This window comes from Hibiscus syriacus, unplaced genomic scaffold (genome assembly GCF_006381635.1).
Source record: "Hibiscus syriacus cultivar Baekdansim isolate YM2019G1 unplaced genomic scaffold, ASM638163v2 tig00110904_pilon, whole genome shotgun sequence".
NCBI classification, from domain to species: Eukaryota; Viridiplantae; Streptophyta; class Magnoliopsida; order Malvales; family Malvaceae; genus Hibiscus; species Hibiscus syriacus.
Window position 1 is genome coordinate 1,622,740 of NW_024062907.1, and position 21,253 is coordinate 1,643,992.

The window sequence follows — 21,253 nt, forward strand, 5'->3', positions numbered from 1 at the left end:
AACACACGATCTAGAGTTAGCTACAGTAATGTTCACTCTTAAGATTTGGCGTCACTGCTTATATGGTGAACGTTGCTATTTATATACCAATCATAAGAGCTTGAAGTATTTGATTACCCAGAAGGAGTGTAATTTAAGACAGAGGAGATGGGTGGAATTTCTAAAAGACTATACGATGTGGTAATCGATTTCCATCCTGGAAAAGCAAATGTGGTGGTGGATACCTTAAGTTAAAAGACGTTTGCAGCCTTACGAGCTTTAGATGCTAGGTTATCATTGGACAATGATGGTGCAATATGTGCGGAATTAACCCTTAAGCCATCATGGCTAGATAGAGTAAAGGATTTGCAAAATAAAGATGAAAGGTGTTTGAAGAAATAACAACAAGTGGAGAATAGAGAGATTAACGATTATAAGATTAAAGCCGATGGGAATCTGTACTATCAAGGGAGATTAGTGATTCCAGATGATGATGAGTTGAAGAATGAACTGTTAACAGAAGCTCACTATAGTTCATTGGCAATGCACCCGGGTGGAAACAAGATGTATATGGATCTCAAGAGTCGTTACTGGTGCACAGGAATAAAAAGAAGTATTACGGAATTTGTGTCCAAGTGCTTGACTTGTCAGCAAGTCAAAGCTGAACATCAGGTTCCATCAGGACTATTACAACCAATGTCTATTCCTCAATGGAAATGGGAGAATGTGACGATGGACATTGTGATGGGGTTGCCTTTGACTCCGAACAAAAGGGATTCAATCTGGGTGATTGTGGATAGATTGACTAAATCAGCTCATTTCATTCCAGTAAGAATTGATTTCTCCATGGATAAGTATGCTGAATTGTACATCAGAGAGATTATTAGATTGCATGGTGTACCGATTTCAATTGTTTCTAATTGAGATCTTAGATTCACATCGAGGTTTTGGAAGTCTTTACAAAATACGTTGGGAACTCGATTGAATTTTAGTACAACATTTCATCCTCAGACCAATGGACAATCCAAGCAGACTATTCAAATATTGGAGGATATGTTGAGAGCCTGTGTAATAGAGTTCAAAGGATCGTGGGAAAAATATTTTCCATTTGTCGAATTCGCCTACAACAATAGATATCAGACAAGTATCAAAATGGCTCCCTATGAAGCTCTATATGGGAGAAAGTGTCGTACACCTTTGAACTAGTACGAGCTTAAGGATCGAGAAGTTCTTGGTCCTGAATTGATTCAGGAAATGGTGTGATCCAGAATAATTTGAAAGCGGTAGCTGATAGATAAAAATCATATGCTCATCTGAAGAAAAAAGACATTGAGTTTCAAGTTGGTCATAGAGTATTTTTAAAGGTATCTCCATGGAAGAAAGTATTGAGGTTTGGACAAAAATAAAAGCTGAGTCCTCGGTTTATTGGACCCTATGAGATTGTAAAGAGAGTGGGACCAATGGCATACCAATTAACTTTGCCACCTAAAATGGAGAAGGTCTATGATGTTTTCCACGTTTCAATGATTCAGAGATATAGATCTGATCCCTCCCATATCATGACACCAGAAGAGATAGAGGTTCAATCTGACCTGACTTATAAGGAAGAACCGATCCAAATATTAGCTCATGAGGTGAAACAACTAAGGAATAAGACTATTCCCTTGGTCAAAGTATTGTAGAGGAATCACAAGGTAGAGGAAGCAATGTGGGAGTGTGAAGAGGACATGAGGAATCAGTACCCCTATCTCTTTGAGCGGTGAAAATTCGAGGACGAATTTAATTAAGGGGGAGATTTGTAGCATCCTCAATACCGGGTTAGTGACAAAATTGTAAAATTTTAGAATTTATTGGTTAAAGTAGATTAATTGAATAGTTTAGGGATTTATATTGGAAATTTTGTATAGGACTAATTAGCAAAGAATGAGGAATAAAAGGGTAAAATGGTTATTTGATGAGAAAATGAATTACAAATTGAGGTATGAAAGAGATATATACACGTGGAGGTGGGAGGAAAAGAGAAAGGAAATATCCAGAAAACTTTCTTCTTCTTCTTCAGCCGTGAACCTTAAGAGCAAAGGTGAGTTTTCTTGTTGGTTGATTATTTGCTGAATTTAAGAGTTGTTTATGATCCTTAAGTGATACTTAAACTTAAGAAAAGCTTAAGTTAACTTTAAATGAAAGAATGAAGGAGTTAGGAGAGATTAAAGATAAGGAGTCTTTAAATGAAATTTTAGCAAAGAGTTGATAAGTGGAATTTGAAACTAAATTAGACTTGTCATCAGTTGAATTAAGAAATAGGAAGTGATAGAATTGAAATTAGAACATGTTGAGAATTTGGTTTGATTCTTGATTTCCATATGGAGGATGAGATTTTGAGGTTAAGGATGTGTTAAATGAATAGAAATTGGATTAAGTATGTGTACTTGAGTTAAGAGTATGAAAGAGATTAAGACATGAAATGTTTGAGCTGATAAGAGTAAATTTTTGAGTTTAAAAGTTAAATATGGGCTTTGGGTATCGATACTACTTCATCCAGTACCAATACTTCAAGAGAAAAATAGGGATATTTGGTATAGGGGTATCGAAACTGGTTGAACAGTATCGATACCATAAGTCTGAAATTGACAAGGGCATTCATGAGGTATCGATACCTGGGAGGTAGTATCGATACCTGGGAGGTAGTATCGATACCAAGGGTACCGATACTGTAAGGATAGTATCGATACCATTTATGAAACAAAAACATCGAATGTAAAATAGGTATTGATACCCGGCGTAGTATCGATATCACAGCTAGGGAAGTATCGATACCCTATAGGTGGTACCGATACTATTTTTAATGGAAAAGAAAATTAAATCTTTCTTTTAGCTTAAGAAATTAAAGATCAAATTATAGTAATTAGAATGTATGATTGTGTAGATATCGAGCACAAGTAAGTTTCGGAACGACCACCGAGTTAGGATTCAATCCAAAGAAAGGAAATCATAGAGGTGGATTTGGAAATTAAGTGAGGCCAAGGTGAGTGCATACTATAGGTGTATTCCAATGGAAATAAGACTTGTGATAAGTCTATTTCTTATATTAGTTTTCATGGTACAGTAGTTATGGACATGCATATGTTATAATCAATATATATATACATACATGCATGAGTTATATATGTTTATATGATTTAATTCATGTGAATATACTTGTATAACATATGTTATAGGATATAAAATTGATGGTTACACATACACATGATATGTGATAGAAGAGTAGAGATATGTGATCATAAGAGAAATGATATGAATTCATGAATATATGAAACATAATGATAGTGCCTATGTTATGTGATATGAGAGTTATAGGTATAGTAGGTATGCTAAGAGTCGGGGGTTACATAGGTTCTTCAGGACCTATGGATAGGTCGTTCGGGACATAGATGATGTCCTTCGGGACATAGATTTAACATACCACTCAGTGGATTCTTGTACGAGTTGTGGTGACATTATATGTGTGCACAACCTCAAAGTACTCGTATACCTTGAATTCTCAGTAATGTACACGGGCTTATAAAACATATAAAGATTATTTACATGATTGCATATTAATGTGTTATTACTGTTTACACCGATTCATATGTGGCATTATTGATTTATGATATGATAAGCGTAATTGTATTTGGACAGTTAGATTGCATGTTCATATTTATAGGAAATGCATTGTTATTGCTTTATGCCTCACTAAGTCTATGACTTAGCGTGTAAGTATTTTACATGTAGGTACTGAGAAGCAAGACGATAAGGCTTAGGATCAGAAGGACAACATACATCCACTCGAAGATCATATTAGAAGTAACTTCACCGTATGTACTTTTGGTTGTATTAGAAGTGTTGGCATGTAGAAAAGTGTAATTTACACATGCTATGATCAATTTTGTATCGTTTGGGACTTAATCATGTAAATTATAAATTTTATGTTAATGAAAGTTTAGATTTCTTTATAGTTTTTATAAAAGTACATGTTTTGTTGATGTGAAACATCGGATTCATATCCGGGTCGGGTACGAGTTGGGGGTGTTACACACATAAATCATATCACATAGCTTATATCACAGTTTCATATATTCACGTAGTTCAGTTTCATATACTAACATATACCGACTATACTTATATTCATGTACATATAGAAACCATATTAACAACATACTATTATTCATGAAATCATAACATTGGAAATAGAGTCATCGCAAGTCTTATTTCCCATATCACCATATATTACAAGTTTATGCTTTCACCTTGGCCTCACTAGTCAAAGCAATATACTTGTAACTCTTGAACACTTCTATGACATCGAATCGTCTTGGACTTTCCTTCGTTTGATATCTATACAATAATATGATTGGTATAAATATCGAAATTCGTATCACTATAATCAATCCTTAATAACATAAGCTAAACGAAGCACTTAGTTTACAATTTCAATTTGAATAGTATCGGTACCCCAGACACAATACTGATACTTCCTTACTGTGGTATCGATAATTTGTATCGACACCCTTTCTAGATTCTGGAATTCGTCTTCTAAAAATGATACCGATACTAGTATATTGGTATTGATACCTCTGGTATCGATGCTACTCATTCGGTATCGATACTCTATTAAGGATTCATCAACTTTTACATTATGGCATCAATTATGTTCATCCAGTATCAATACCCAGACCAAGATATCACCTATTTTTGCTTTGAAGTATCAGTACTATTCATCCAATATCGATACCCCTTTTCTAGAACTTACTCATTTCACCCGAAAATTTACCATAAATTATGTAAATCTTCCACTTTTAACTCCTTTCAAGATTTTAAACACACTTATTAAAACTAACTTATATCACTTTAACACACCTAAATATCCAAAATCCCATATACTCATTTGAAATAAAAAATCATACCAATTTATCAACATGTTCTAAATTCATTTCTAACAATTTAAATTTCTTATTTCAACTTATGACAAAGTCAAAATTCACTTTAAAATCCATTTATTAACCTTTTCTCATCAATTCACTTAAAAACCCTTTTTTCTTCAATCACTCATAACTTGAAATTCTTTTAGTTTTTACTTCTCTTTAAGCTTCCTTAAGCTTTCCTAACACCCCAAGAATCAAAATCAACTTAAAAATTCAAGAAATAACAAACTTAGAGTTCTCTTACCTTAGTTAGACACTCACAGTGGAAGAAGAAGAAGAAGGAGAAGAAAAATAGACTAAGTTCCAGATTTTTCTTTCCTTATCTCCTATCCTCCACGTGCTTATATAATAACTACAATAAATTTTAAATTCATTTTCCTTTGTCAAATAATCAATATACCCTTCCATCCTTCCATTTTTACTAATCAATCCTACATAAATAATTTTCAATTAAATCCCTAAACTTTTTAATTTTTTTGAAACTAGTTACGAAGTTTTAAAATCTTACACTTTGGTCACTAACCCGATTTTTGGGATGTTACAATTCCTGTCTCCTTCCGCAAGCCAAGTGTTTCTAGATTTTTGCTTCCACAGTGATTCTTCCTGATCAAGCACTTCATCAAGCTCGACATGAAGCTCCATCTCAAACAGGTGAAGGTTATCCTTTCCAGTTCTATGCATGGAGGCTTGAACTTTAGTAATCTGATTCTTGAGATGCTTTTTTTGTAATGATGTGACCAAAGACGATCTTATTCTAAGAACAAAGAGCCTCCGAAAGATGATTAATGATCTGAAACATATCTCCGTCAATCTTCTAATTTGTTTGCACAAAGGAATTAAAGAATGTGTGCTTAGTCCATTCGGCAATGAACTGGAAAGATCGAGGGCCCCTAGAGCAAGGAATCCCATCAGAGCGTAAAAAAGAGGCCTGTGATCAGACTTAATGCGGGGGAGGTGATAAAACATAGTTTCCAGAGCCATCTCAAACCAAGTATCATTAGAAATAAAGCGATCGAGGCGTTCAAAGATCCCCCCTCTTCTTCAAGTAAACTACAGACCTTTAAATTCCACGTCAGTAAGATTATGAGTTTGTATAAAATCCTAAAAGAGTTTACAACCCGACTTGCACTCCACACCACCACATTTATCCGAACTCGAGAGAATGGCGTTGAAATCCCCCAAGGATCCAATGATAACCACTAGGGACAGGAGCACAACTCAGATCCTTCTAGAGAGACTTGCGTTTGTGCCTGTCAGGGCTTCCATAAACAGAGGTGAGAATAATTGGTCGAGGAAAGGTCTTACCAGTAACCTGAGCATGGATAAATTGAGGATGAACAACTATAATATCAACCGAGATAGAAGAATTCCAGAAAAGCCAAAGTACCCCAGAAAAGCCTAGCGCTTTCACCCTGTAGGAAAACTCAAAACCAAGTTTAGAAATGACTTTATCAGCTTTAGAACCATTCACCCTTGGCTCCATGATCGCCACCATGGAAGGTTTGTGCTCTTGCATATACTCGCTAAAGACTCTAGGGAACTTGCTTCTACCACTACTCTGACGGTTCCACATGAAAATGTTAAAATCCATATAAAAATGAGGGAGAGGAGAAGCCATTATTGTTCGCGGCCAGACTCAAGATTCTGTTGTGCTATCCCAGTGATAAGGACTGGGAAACATTTTGGAGGTTCTGAACAAGGCATTTGATAGCCTTGTGGACAGTTGGTTGAACATTTGAGCAGGCATTCTTCTTTAATTTGATGCCCTTGGCACGTCTAACCGTAGGGGTGCCTCGGTCTTTGAAGATAGGAACTTTACGATCAGTTTGCCCAGTGGTAATGTTCGGCTGAGGTCCAACCAAGTTACTTGTACCCGGACCAAAGGAAACCACTAGGTTATGATTAGGGTCAAGCGTAAAAACTATCGCCTGTCCCTCCACTCCAAGAGAATTTTTGAGATATGATTAGTGCTGGAGATAAAGTTGTTGCCATTCACGTTAACCACTTTGGGGGAAAGAATGTTTGTCGAGCCTATTTCCTTTTGCTGCTGAAAGCTAGGAGGTTGCTTGTGCGTAAGCTCTGTAGCGGGAGAGTGTTGCATGGCTACAAAATTAACAGCCCCATACACGTGGGTAGTTTGAGTAGAGAGAACCAACGACTGTGTACTACTCTGGCCAGACGCGTGGATGTGTCCCAAAATAGGGCCCGCAACATCAGTTCCCATCTGCAACAGTTTCAGTTGATTAAAACGGTTAGAAATTTGAATTTTGTTCAAATTGGTTTAATTAGCTCCAACACCAAATTTTTTGCCGATGGGATATTCTTTGACCCATCAGATTTGGAAGTATCCACCATTTAACCTTTATTTTTGGTAACCCTGGCTATTTCAGTGTCCCCATTCTTCTTACCCTGATTTCCTTTTATAGAAGCCTTTGACTTGCCTTTTAAGACTGAATCCTTGATTGGTGCCTTAATTGAAGGAGCTAAGTTCAGATCTTCCTTACTTTTATCCATCACCTTCGCTGGCCTCGTCACCGGTCGGCGGTGTCTTTTTGCGACAACCATCCAAGATCCATAAAGATCTTCTTCCAATGGAGTTGAGTTAACCACGTTTTCAGTTGAAGAGACAGTTGGAGTTCCTGGATTCAGATTAGTTGGTCTCTGACTTTGACCTTCTGTGCTTTGTATCCCTCCCTTTGGTTCTTGGCTTGAGAAGTAACATGTGTTGAGTCAATCGAATCAATAAAATGACCAAAAAGGGGGTGAAATCGCAATCAGAAAAATGATGGAAGCTTTTTACAAGAAAATGAAAAATTGACCCAAACAATTTTAGAGTGGTTCAATTTCATCAATGAAGTCTACATCCACTACCTTAGCTTCCACATTAAGGATTTCAACAAATCTACTAATTTGTTCTAACCTTTTAGGACAAGGTGTAACCTTACAACACACTTAGACTTACACCCCAAAGTCTCAAGTGTACAACTCTTCCTAAGAAGAAATTACAAAGAAGCAAACTTTTGAATATTCTCACAAGATAAGATGTTCGTAAATTGAAGCTCTCACACACCTAAGAACACTGGAATGAAAATTAAAAAGAATAAAATAGTGTTCTAAAGACAATGGATTACAAATTTGGCTCTAAATGCTCTTTGATTGTTGAAATAACTTTCTTATCTTTTCTTGGCTATTTGAAGACCCTTTTATATGCTCTCATTGATTTTTAGCCGTTTGTGGTTCTTGGAGAGAGTTTGAAGCCATTTGAAGCATTAAATTCACGCATTGAAGGCTACCTGCACACAAAGTTTCGAAACTCTTCAAAAGAGTAATTGAAAAATATGTTGGACCCAAATTATAGAAACTTTAAGGAAAGTTTCAAAACTCTTGAGATAGTTTCGACTCTATAGGAAAGTTTCAAATCTTTTTAGGCTACTTTCTGGAAAGTTTTGAAATTATTGTAGAAGTTTCAAAACTTCTGGTCAATGCTTGTTTAAAAAGATAGTTTTTGACATTTTGAGAAATATAAGACTTGGAAAATTATTCTAAAGTATTTGAATGATATTTTTTATATAATTTGAACTTAAAACACTCATTTTAAAGATTTGACAATTTTTAGGGACTTAAAATTAAATTTACAAAATTTATTATATTTAATGTTATATCAAAATCATTTATGTTTATCAATCTCCCCCATTTTGATATAACAAAACATAAAAAAAAAATCTTGATTCAAAATTTGTCATAAAATTTTCAAATCATATATCATTCAAATTTTCATTCAACTCCATCTTTGAAAAACAATTTGAGACTATAAAAATTTTAATTAAAAATTTATATCAAAAACAAAAAATGACAAGTTTTAATCAAAAGTTTTTTTTTTGATATTATCCTCCCCTTTTTGTTAGACCAAAATCATTTAGCTACAAAAGAGAAGAAAATATTAGAGCATAATAAGCCAAGATAAATATAATCCAACATATAATAAGCCAAAATATATCCATCATATGCATAGATAATATCCTAAAATATCCAACATAAATAACCAATTTATCCAAAATAAGTAAATCATCCCAAAATACGAAATCCAAAAGAAAATTCAAGATAATCATAAACATCCAAATGTAACAACCCTAAATACAAAATAAGGTAAAATAGTCAATCCTCATCATCATCACTAGCATCATCATCAACAGTAACATCATCATACGGATGCGAAGAAGGATCAGGAGGGGGATGAAGATCCAGGAAATGAGTCTCCAAGGCGCTAAGACAAGCCTTAATAGCCTTGAATTGATCGACCATGTAATCGTGAAGCATTTTATTAGTGATGGGAGGATGAGTAACAATCCCATGAACGACACCAACTCTAGGAGCTTCTCCAGCTTGATCTTGACGAAGTCGAACCCATTTATCTTCGATAAAGTCATACCCGATTTTGTGAGTTGAGGTAAAGTCGATAGGGCTTGAAAGAGGAACCTTGGTGTCATAGGAAAGATTAACCCAATGCTTGGTGAAGATATGAATAATCACACAAGTGTAAGGTAAGAAGCGTTTAGACCCTTTGGAGATGGTACTAACAAGCTCGGTAAAGATGGTATTAGTGAGGTTAGGATGAGTTTGAGAACGGAAATGGTAAATTCACTAATAGTCTAAGTCGCGCATACGAGTGGCTTTTCTAACCAAAGGGCGGAGAAACCAAGTGACAATGAGGTGCAAGAGACACTCTTCAAAGGCTAAAAGAGTGGGATTGTGACCTTGAAGAGGAGCAATGGCGACATGAGCATTCTCATAGTAAGGACCGTCACAAGAAATTCGTAAATCATTGGCTATGGATTGAACTTTAAGCTCAATAATTTGACCCATGAGATATGATTGAATAACTATGACATTTTGGGTTTAACATCAAGAAAGAAGGTTTGGATTAGGTTCTTCGTGAATAAGAGTGGCGTTAGAGAATAAGGCTAGAAAGAGATTAGGATATATGACATTTGGGATTCGTATAAGATCGAGCCACTCCCAAGTGGTATAAAGCTGAAGAAAACTAAAGTTATAAATGTTTGAGAATAGAAATTCTTCATCAAATATTTATTCAGGTCGAATTTGTCTATTACGAAAATATTGGCGAAACCTACATCGATCTTTGTCGGATTCAAAGCAAAGGGACTCAAAGGAATTTTACGAAGAAGATGAAGTATTGCCTTTAGAACACTTAAAGGAAGTTTTGGGATCCATTTTTGAAGACAAAATAGTGGCTAAAAGAGGTAGAGTTTTGGTTTAGGAAATTTGTCGAACAGGTTGTAAGCTATCTTAAAAACGATGGTTCTAAGAAAAATTAGGGAATAGGTAGACCACGGACATGAAAACACACACACACACACACACACACATATTGCACCATTAACAACCCAATTGTATCAAAATTCATGTAATTTTCGTATATAATTTTTTAAAACCCTAACTTTAAATATTTTTCAAAAACATAATTCAAAATCTTGAAAATGAACATTACAAGTTTGTTATATTTTAAGAGGATATTAAAACCAAAATGTAGTATGAAATTTGAATAGGAAATCAAATAGAACAAAATATAAAAAAATATTTTAGGGTTCTAATCGAAATTACCTTAAAAAATAAAGAGTGAAGAAGCAATGAGGGTAATGGGAGATGGCCGGAGCAAACGTCGACCACTGGAGAGTCAAACGGAGCACCATAGAGCGGTGGACGAATGGTAAGGTTGAGAGGTTTTGGGAGGTTTTCAATCGGTTGGGAGAAATTATAAGAGATGGGTTAGGGAAAGTACATTTAAAACCTATTTTAAAACGGGGTTGCACAACAAGTTTCGATACTCATCAGGAGTTTCAAAAAGTTTACTATAGTTTCAAAACTTTTTAGTAGTTTCTATACTTTTGAGTAATCTATTTTAGTCAGTATCGATACTTTTCAGTAGTTTCGAAACTTTATGACAAGTTTTAATACTTCAGGCTAAGTTTCGAAACTATTCATGCAGAAAATGCAAATTTGCTAATTTAAAGCCCTAATTTCACCCAAACAATAAATTTAACATAAATAAAAGTATAAAAAGTTTGAAAACATACAGAACTATAATTGAAGCTATATGGAATATATTTAAGCACTATCTTCATATGCATGAACACATTAACTCACAAATTTGCATACATAGTCAAATTTAAAGAGTGCAAAACAAGTCCGAAAAGGTCATGAAATGACATACTCCCCCTTAGGTTTTGCATTGGATAACTATAGAGAATCAATCAAGTATGTTTAAAAAAAGCAATTTTAAGCCAACAACTTAATTAAAATCATAAAAATTCAATAATTTGGACTAAGGCCTAGGGAATGCTAGAAAGTCCTAACCCTCTCCTAAGTGTTCAAAATCTTTTTTTATCTAAAGGCTTGGTGAAAATATCAGCTATTTGATGCATAGTATCAAGATATTCTAGAACTACATCTTCATTAAGGACATGATCTCTATGAAATGACGTCTAATTTCAATGTGTTTAGTTTTAGAATGTTGGATGGGATTCTTTGTAAGACAAATTGTACTAGTATTGTCACACTTAATTGGAATAGTACCAACATCAGTTCCATAGTCTAAAAGTTATTATTTCATCCATAAAACTTGTGCATAACAACTACAAACCAAAATGTATTACACCTCGGTGGTTGATAAATGAAATATTGTTTTGTTTCTTAGAAAATCATGAAATTAGCATATTTCCTAAGAATTGAATGTACTGGAGGTGTTTTTTCTATCCAATTTACATCCTCCATAATCCGCATTCGAGAAGGCATGCAAGCTAAAGTTTGAGTCTCTAGGATACCAAGGGCCTAAACTAGGAGTATCTCTAAGGTATCTAAAGATTCTCTTAATTGCATGTAAAAGAGGTTCTTTAGGACAAGATTGATATCTAACACACAAGTAAACACTAAACATGATATCTGGTCTACTTGCGGTAAGATAAAGCAAAAAAACCAATCATTGACCTATATAATTTAACATCTACACATTTATCTTCCTAATCTTTGTCAAGCTTTGTTGAAGTTCTCATAGGAGTGGCTTAAGGTTTCACATTCTCTAAGCCAAACTTCTTGAGCATGTCCCTATTGTACTTAGCTTGATTGATGAAGATGTCATCATTCATTTTCTTGATTTGGAGTCCCAAAAAGAATGAGAGCTCCCCCATCATGCTCATCTCAAACTCACATTGCATCAACTTAGAGAATTCTTGGAAAAGAAGATCATTAGTAGCACCAAATATAATATCATCAATATAAATTTGCAGTACTAGCATGCCATTCTCTTTTCTTTTTGTGAAAAGTGTAGTATCAACCTTCCTTTTAGAAAAACCTTTTTCAATTAAAAATTTTGATAATCTTTCATACCAAGCTCTACGAGCTTGTTTCAAACTATATAAAGCTTTTGAAAATTTGAAAACATGGTTTGGAAATTTTGAATCTTCAAAACCGAAAGGTTATTCAACATACACTTCCTCATCAATAAAGCCATTTAGAAAAGCATTTTTGACGTCCATTTGATAAAGCATAAAATCATTAAGACATTCAAAAACAAATCATAATCTAAGGCTTCCATTATAGCTACAGGAGCATATGTCTCATCAAAATCAATTCATTCTTCTTGAGTGTAACCTTGAGCAACTAGTCTAACTTTATTTCTCATTATGCTATCACTCTCATCTAGTTTGTTTCTATAAACTTATTTAGTACCAATAGTAGACTTATTATTAGGTCTTTCAATTAATGTTTATACTTTACTTCTCTCAAATTGATTTAATTCTTCTTGCATAACCATAATATAATGTTCACCATTTAATGTTTTTTAACATTCGTAGGCTCTATGCATGAGATAAATGCAACATGATTACAAATATTCTTAGGAGAAGATCTAGTGGTTACCCCTTTGGATGGATCACCCAAAATTTCACTACCTTTGACATAGTTATACTCCCTTGGGTATGAGACCTCCCTTTCCTCTAGAGTTAGATTCTTGAGGGCATCTTGAGTTTCCTCATTCTTTATTTCTTTCAATGATGATTCACCAACTTTATTTGAATTTAAGATACATACATCATCATCGACACAAAAATCTTTCCTCGGAAGGGGATTGTCATCGAAAACAACATGTATTGACTCTTCTACCACTAGAGTTCTTTTATTAAAGAATTGATAAGCTTTTCAATTTGAAGAATAACCAAGAAAAATTCATTCATCACTTTTTGCATCAAATTTGCTAAGATTATCTTTTCCATTATTTAAAACAAAACACTTTCATCCAAAAGAATGAAAATAACTTTTGTTAGGCTTTTTATTTTTGAAAAGTTCATATGAATTTTTCTTTAAAATAGGCTTAATCATTACCCTATTAATCACATAACAAGCGGTATTTGTGGATTCCACCTAAAAATACTTTGGTAAATTGTTTTCACGAAGCATGGTCCTAACCATTTCCTCTAAAGTTCTATTTTTTCTCTGAACAACTCCATTTTGTTAAGGGGTTCTAGGGGTTGAAAATTTATGGCTAATTCCATTAGAATTACAAAATTAATCAAAACCAAGATTTTCAAATTCGGTTCCATGGTAACTCTTAACACTTGAAATTGAGTTACCTTTTTCGTTTTGGTTTATTTTAGAGAAAATGATGAAATTTTCCAAACCTTCATCTTTTGTACTTAAGAAAATAACCCATGTATATTTAGAATAATCATCTACCAAGACAAATGCATATTATTTTCCACTCAAGCTAGTAGTTCTAATTGGCCCAAAAAGATTTATATGGATAAATTGTAATACTCTACTAGATGATACATCATTAATAGGTTTAAAAGTAGTTCTTTTGTTTTTCCCTTAGCACATGCATCACAAATTTTATCAAGATCAAATTTTATCTTAGGCAAACATCTTACTAGATTACCTTGAACAAGATTTTGTAAAATACTTATTCTAGCATGTCCAAGTTTCCTATGCCATAGCCAACAATCATGCTCATCCTTGGCAACCAAACAAACATTTGAAATATCAATGTTCTCTATATGTACCATGTGGATATTTCCTACCCTATGACCAACAAGTGTAATCTTATTAGATGCAATGGCAATAATTTTACAACCATTAGACTCAAATAAGACATTGTAACCCTTATCACATAATTGACTAATACTAAGTAGATTATGCTTTAACCCATTAACATATAAAACATTTTCAATAAGTAAGGAATAGTTGTTACCAACATCACCATTCCTTCAATGTGATATTTTTAGTTCTCACCAAAGGTTACTACTCCTCCACTTTTAGTTTTAAGCTCCAAGAATCGACTCCTATCATCGGTCACGTGTCTTGAGCATCCACTATCAATGTATAATGAATTTGAACTTTTACTTTGTGCCTTGTAGCGTTGCTCCTCCTACAAACATATATTAAGTTTTAATTTTTGGTACCCAAATTCTTTTGGGTCCATTGACATTAGTTCCCAATAATCTTGACCTATTTGGTATCCATTTTTCAAGGATATCCTTATTATTAGTAGCAATAAGACCTTTGGGGACCCAAATGCTTCTAATAATTTTTTATATGAGGTTCTTTGTAGACCTCTATGCTTGTAATGATTAAAGCTACTTTTAGCATAGTTGAACTTTGAATGTTCATATTTTTCAAATATTTGTGTCCCAACATTGTTAAAAGAAGCTTTAAGATCATCAAGCTTCTTTTGATGATCATCATGAACCTTTGAAAGTAAGTTACGTAAGTCTTGATTTTTATTTTCAAACTCTTCAAGTCTGACTTGCATATTTTTAAACTGACTTTCAATCTCAAGACTAGTCTTAGAAAGGAGAACATTTTTATCTTTTAATTTTAAAATATTTTTCTTATGCTCTGAAATCATGTTCTCAAATTCTAAGGATAATTTATCATAAGCCTCTTGTAATTCATCAAAGGAGTAATCATTTGAAATAGATGAATTAGAGGTTATCTTAGAATCATTCTCTATAGCCATGAAACACAAGTTGGCTACTTCTTCCTCTTCATCATTGGAGGATTCATCATCACTCCATGTAGTTACATGTGCCATGTGTTTCTTCTTGGAGGATCCCTTCTTTTTCAGTTGTGGGCATTTAAACTTGACATGCCCAGGCTTTTTACACTCATAGCAAATAATAGGATCCTTCTCATTGGATTCATTTTTGAAGCCCTCTTTTCTTTGAAATATCTTTCCTTTCTCGGACCTAATGAATCTCTTGAATCTTTTGGCAAACATTGCTATTTCTTCATCTTCATTTAAGTCTCATTTTTTTTGTAGACTTGAGAGCAACAACAAACTTTTTCTTCTTTTCAACTTTTTTCTTTTACTCATCTTTCTTCTTTTGTTCTTCTTCTTCTTCATTCACCATCATCTCATGAGTGATAAAATACCCAATGAGCTTATCTAGATTGAGAGTCTTTAGATTCTTTACTTCAACAATGACGGTCTTCTTGGATTGCTATGACTTGGGAAGGCTATAGATCATCTTCCTAACAAGCTTATCATTAGGAATGACTTCACCAAAACCTTTGAGACCATTTACAATAACCGAGAATCGATCGGTCATGCTTTTAATATCCTCATCCGATCTCATTTTAAAGTTTTCATAATTATGATTGAGAAGACTAATCTTAGTTTCTCTTACCTTGTTAGTTCCTTCATGAGTAACTTCAAGTTTGTCCCAAATCTCCTTGACATTGGAAAAATCATATTCATCGAGGCCAAGTGCACAAAATAGAATGTGCATTGCCTTTGCATTGAGTTAAAACGATCTCCTCCCTTCTTCACTCCGTTCCTTCATTGATCTTATTGGAGTAGAATGTCCACTCAAAATGATGCTTCAAGCTCTCAAATCACTAGCTTGTATGAAGAGCATTATCCTAATTTTCCAATAGGCATAGTTGGTTCCATTGAAAAAATGAGGCTTGTTGATAGGTTGGGAATTATTGATGTCGTTGAAGCTTGGTGTAGAGGCCATGGATGACTTGAATAATGATTTGACTCTTCTAGGATATCCTCAAGAGATGGTAAAACCTTCCAATGAGTCTAGATCTAGTACCAATTATTGATCAATCAAATCAATAAAATGGCCAAAAGGGGGTGAATTGGCAATTGGAAAACTGATGGAAGCTTTTTGCAAGAAAATAAAAAATTGACACAAGCAATTTTAGAATGGTTAAACTTCTTCAATGAAGTATACATACACTACCTTAGCTTATACACTAAGGATTTCAACAAATCCACTAATTTGTTCTAACCTTTTAGGATAAGGTGTAACCTTACAACACACTTAGACTTATACCCCAAAGTCTCAAGTGTACAACCCTTCCTAAGAAGAAATTAAAAAGAAGCAAACTTTTGAATATCCTCACAAGATAAGATGTTTGCAAATTGAAGCTCTCACACACCCAAGAACACTAGAATGAAAACTACAAAGAATGGTTATATGTAAGAAAGATAAAATGGATTACAAATTTGGCTCTAAATGCTCTTTGATTGTTGGAATAGCTTTCTTGTCTTTTCTTGGCTGTTTGAAGATCCCTTTTATATGTTATCATTGATTTCTAGTCGTTTGTGGTTGTTGGAGGGAGTTTGGAGCCGTTTGAAGCATTAAATTCATGCATTTAAGGCTACATGCACACAAAGTTTTGAAACTCTAGGGAAAGTTTTGAAACTCTTTGAAATATGAATTGAAAAATATGATCGTTGGACCCAAAGTATCGAAACTTTAAAGAAAGTTTTGAAACTCTTGAGATAGTTTCAAAACTATAGGAAAGCTTAAAAAAAATTTAGGCTACTGTTTGGAAGTTTCAAAACTCTTGTAGAAGTTTCGAAACTTCTGGTCAATGTTTGTTTAAAAAGATAGTTTTTGACATTTTGAGAAATATAAGAATTTGAAAATTATTTTAAAGTATTTGAATGATATTTTTAATATAACTTGAACTTAAAAGACTCATTTTAAAGATTTGACAAATTTTAGGGACTCAAAATTAATTTTACAAAATTTATTATATTTAATGTTATATCAAAATCATTTATGTTAATCAACATAACTCCTTCATGTGGCCAAACCTGCCACAAGAAAAGTAGATTAGTGGCATATTCTTATATTCAACATTTTGGATCTTACCTCCGATGACAATCCATGAGATTAGCGGCTTCATGAGGTTGAAATAAACAACTAGGCGTGCGAATCTTCTACGCTTACTCATAGCTTTGTGGAAATCCAGCTTAACCACTTTCCTGATGAGTTCCCTGATGTTAGTTAAGATTGATCACTCGTACATATATTTTGGGAGCCCAGGAAAGCAAATCCAGGCAATAACTGTGGTAAGGTAGGGCTGGGTGGTGCTGAACTCCCTCGTCCATGGTTGAACCGTAAGGTATTGACCATACACTATCCAAGGGCTCTCAGCCAGTACCTTTGCATAATCCTCCTCTTATTGAAATCTCGCTAGAAAATAACCATTTTCCAAGTCCATTAGCATGAAAGTTCCAGTCAGTTTCCGAAGGGCGTACACTTTATTATTTAACTCGTTTAGGCCGATGTTTCTACCGAGTATTTTCAAGACAGCGGTGCGAGTCATACTTGCCTTCATTATCTTGTAGACTCTATCCGAGAATTAGATTGAGGGCAATCCAAATTAAGTACCCGTGGAAATATCTCCCTCCGCGATCTCAACATCATATTCTTCCTCATTCTGGTTCCCTTCAAAGGTCGTTCCATTCTTGGATTTACCATCTAGCACTGCCACATACGTTGGGGTATTCTCCACAAGATTACCAACCACCATATCCAATCCCTGATCGTACGACGGTGAGGGCTCCTTAAGCCAGACTTTCTTGGTGGCTTCATCGTTAGCCGATGAAATCTCAGTCGCTTCAGAGGACGTTAGAGGGTTCATCACTTCTTATGTTCGGATGTACAATATTATCTTTTACTAAACAACTGAAAGAACGAATAGCCTCTCCTTTTCTTCCTTAGTATTCTAAATATCATTCTTTTTATGACTAAGGTCACCTAATAAATTTTATGTTTTAAAACTTAAAATACGTTAGTTTAAAATATATTCAAATTAAGTTAGTTAAAAAAACCTTAACCGCTCTCTACTTTCCCTCTTTCTCGTCCTCTTTTTTTCTTTGAGGTTGTGTCGTTTTTTATAGATCAGATCAATTTTTCTTCTTTGATTTTGTTTAGTTGGTGGCAACACTAGTTTTGATGTTGGATTCCCATCTTCGGTTCTTTTCTCTCTTTTTTTAATAAGAATAATTCTACCTTTGTGACATGTTTATCTCTTCCTTTGCGACACATTTATCTCTACCCTTATGGCATATTTTTCGTTCTTTTATCGATCATTTGACTGTTTTTTTATTTTTATTTTCTTATGGTTGAATTTGATGACGCCATGATTGATTAAGATGATGCTATTTGAAATCATGTTGATCTTCCCCGTTATGGACATTCGGATTAAATTTGGATACGTGATTTTGCATTCGTAGTTAGTTACTCACGACGCTCGGCTCTGAAATGAGGACCAATTTAGAATGAGTCATAGTTTTGGGATGAAATTAAAATGTTTAAAAGTTTAAGTACTAATTTGAAATAAGGATCATAGTTTGGTACATAAGATGCAATTAACTCTTTATTAAGCCTTATATAAACACAATTTGTGAATTATTTATTTTTCATTTATCTTACGCGTCATTTCATCATTACTAATTGTTGGACCCACAGAACGCAGGAGGAGGAAAAAAAAAGTTGAAAATGAAGATGAATGGATGGATTCATTTCCATGTTGACCCACAGCGCCATTAGTCTCCTTCAGCACATCCCTCGGTAGCCCTAGGGTTTACTTTCCTTTCCGGCTTTCTCTTCCTTTCGATTTTTCGTTTAATTTCAGTCTCCTCCCCCCTTCCCCAAAAAAAAAGTCTACAAAGAGGAGGAAGATCTTCACGCTTACTTTAAAATTACAAAATCTGGTATGTTTTTTATTCTCTTTCGTTCACAGTTTCGTTTGAATTTTCACTTTCGCTTTGTACCTGCACTTTTAATCTAGTTGCTGTGAAATTTATTGAATTTTATGGTGTGGGATTTGCTTTTTTGGGCTAATTATTTTGTAAATGTTTGATCTTTGTTGCACTCTGCTAATCTGAGATTTTTTTTTTAAGTTGGAAGTTTGATGGGTTGAGTTTGGACATTTTATCTTTATGATGCAGGAAGCTGAGTTAAGTTTTTTTGTCATTTCTGAAGGGACAGATTTGGTGAACTTATATTTTAGGGTTTTTGGTTTTGGAGAAAAGGTTGCCTTTTTTCTCGTTGAAGACAGATTTAGGGTTTGGTTTTTGGTGGAGATTTGAATTTGGAATCCCGAACTTTGATGCTTTTTTTATTACTGCACCCTTCTGGATATCTAGAGAAAGTTGACACTGTTTCGCAATCCCTTTTTTGCTGCATATTGTTGTGAAAAATTTTCTAGCTGTTGCTTGAGTTTGAATTTTAAGGTTTTGAGATCGGCTGTTGAAGGTTTCGAATGGTTCGACTTTGTGGGTGTCTGGGAATTTGGGATCACTTTGCTGTAGTTCACTGTGCAGTTTAGTTTTTTTTTTTTGAAATGGACAATTCGAAGAATCGGCTTAATGATCATCTAGGCGTGAACAAAATTGGCAAGAATATAAAGAAGAGCCCATTGCATCAACCTAATTTTGCTAATAATGCAGCTAGGCAGCAGCCTCAGCCCCAGGTTTACAATATTAGCAAAAATGATTTCCGGAATGTTGTTCAGCAGCTCACCGGTTCGCCTCTGCATGATGATCCTTTGCCAAGGCCCCCACAGAATTCTCCCAAACCCCAAAGTATGAGGTTGCAGAGAATTAGGCCTCCACCATTGACACCAATCAATCGGCCCCGTATCCCTCCTCCGATTCCAGCCCCTGCTCCTGCTCCTGCTCCTTCTCATGCACCAGCGCTAGTTCCACCTCCCGTTTCTTATAACGCTGGCTTTGTTAGACCTGGTCAATATGGACAACCATTGCCCACAATGTTGCAACCTGGAGATGCTCTATGGGCAAACACAGCTGAATCTCCTATATCAGCTTATATGCGATACCTTCAGACTTCTCTTATAGATCCAAGTCCAGTTGGAAATCAAGGCCATCCTCAACTACACCCTCCAGTTCCAGCGCAACCTAATGCTCCACCACCATCTTCCGGTTTGCTTCACAATCCACCGATGCCGGCAATCCCTTCCCCGAGAGGAGTAAATGGTCCACCAATGATGCCTAATCTCCCTTCTCCACGAATGAATGGTCTCGTACCACCAATGCCCAATATTCCATCACCAAGGATGAACGGGCCTGGTCTTTTACCTTCACCGACATCTCAGTTCCTTTTGCCATCACCTTCTGGCTATATGAATTTGTTGTACCCCCGCACCCCTTACGGGTTGCTTTCTCCTGGGGTTCAATTTCCTCCATTGAGTCCCAATTTTACTTTCTCCCCATTGACTCAGCCAGGGAGTTTAGGTCCTGGGCCTCAACCCCCACCTTCTCCTGGTCTTATGTTTCCATTGTCTCCTGGCTTTTTCCCATACCCAAGCCCAAGATGGAGGGATCAATAATCCAAGATATTTCATTGTTGTTCACATGAGTTCCATACTCATTGAGGAATTTGGACCTTCTTCATACTGGATCATCTCCTTCTCATCCAAGTTCGGTCGGAAAGTATAATGTATACTGCTCGTGTAAATGTTTCTTTCTTTATTTGTTGTCTCTTTTGTAATGTCCATACTCCATATCCATTTCTCAAGTTGTTTGCACTTAGGCTACATAACAGTTGCAATGCTCTCTGTATTCTTGGACAAGTTTTACATAGGAAATAGCGATGATTGGATAATTAAGTTTGAACAGCCTGACAGCAGCTGTAACTTGAAAGGAGCATAGGGTCGAGCGTAAAAAGAAAAATAGGTAGGCAAAATTTAGTTGAAAATTTCTTTTGTAATGGTACTGTTGTGAATCCTAATTAGTTTAAGTTGAATTCTTGTTCATTAGTGAGCATGCGGCAATAAAATATTCAAGCATGTTATTCAAAATAAAGGCAGATGGTATTAAAAGTGAAAACTCTACTTCTGCCCAAGATGTTTAAGTGAAGTGTGATGATGCTCAACTGTTCCTCTTGTTTGGTTGTGTTGCCAGAGATATTGTTATACATGTTGGGGTTTCCAATACATCATCATGCATGTAGTTAGAAACTAAACTGATTATT

General features: G+C 34.9%; 1 protein-coding gene across 2 annotated transcripts; it reads left to right on the top strand.

Moving 5' to 3' along the window:
- The first annotated feature begins 3,983 nt into the window (after positions 1–3,983).
- Positions 3,984–20,881, top strand: LOC120146269 (protein HAIKU1-like). Of its 2 annotated transcripts, none has more exons than XM_039159879.1 (2): positions 3,984–3,993; positions 19,326–20,881. In XM_039159879.1, exon 2 carries the CDS (start codon positions 19,605–19,607, stop codon positions 20,607–20,609), a length of 1,005 nt encoding a protein of 334 aa, XP_039015810.1. In that variant the 5' UTR covers positions 3,984–3,993; positions 19,326–19,604; the 3' UTR covers positions 20,610–20,881. The 2 variants fall into 2 exon arrangements, with proteins under 2 accessions (XP_039015810.1, XP_039015809.1); XM_039159878.1 differs by lacking the exon at positions 3,984–3,993 and adding an exon at positions 18,801–18,972 and having other exon boundaries at positions 19,210–20,881.
- The last annotated feature ends 372 nt before the right edge of the window (positions 20,882–21,253 follow it).

Coding starts and splice junctions, on each gene's coding strand:
- LOC120146269 (XM_039159879.1), top strand. CDS start 19,605: ATGGACAATTCGAAGAATCGGCTTAATGATCATCTAGGCGTGAACAAA.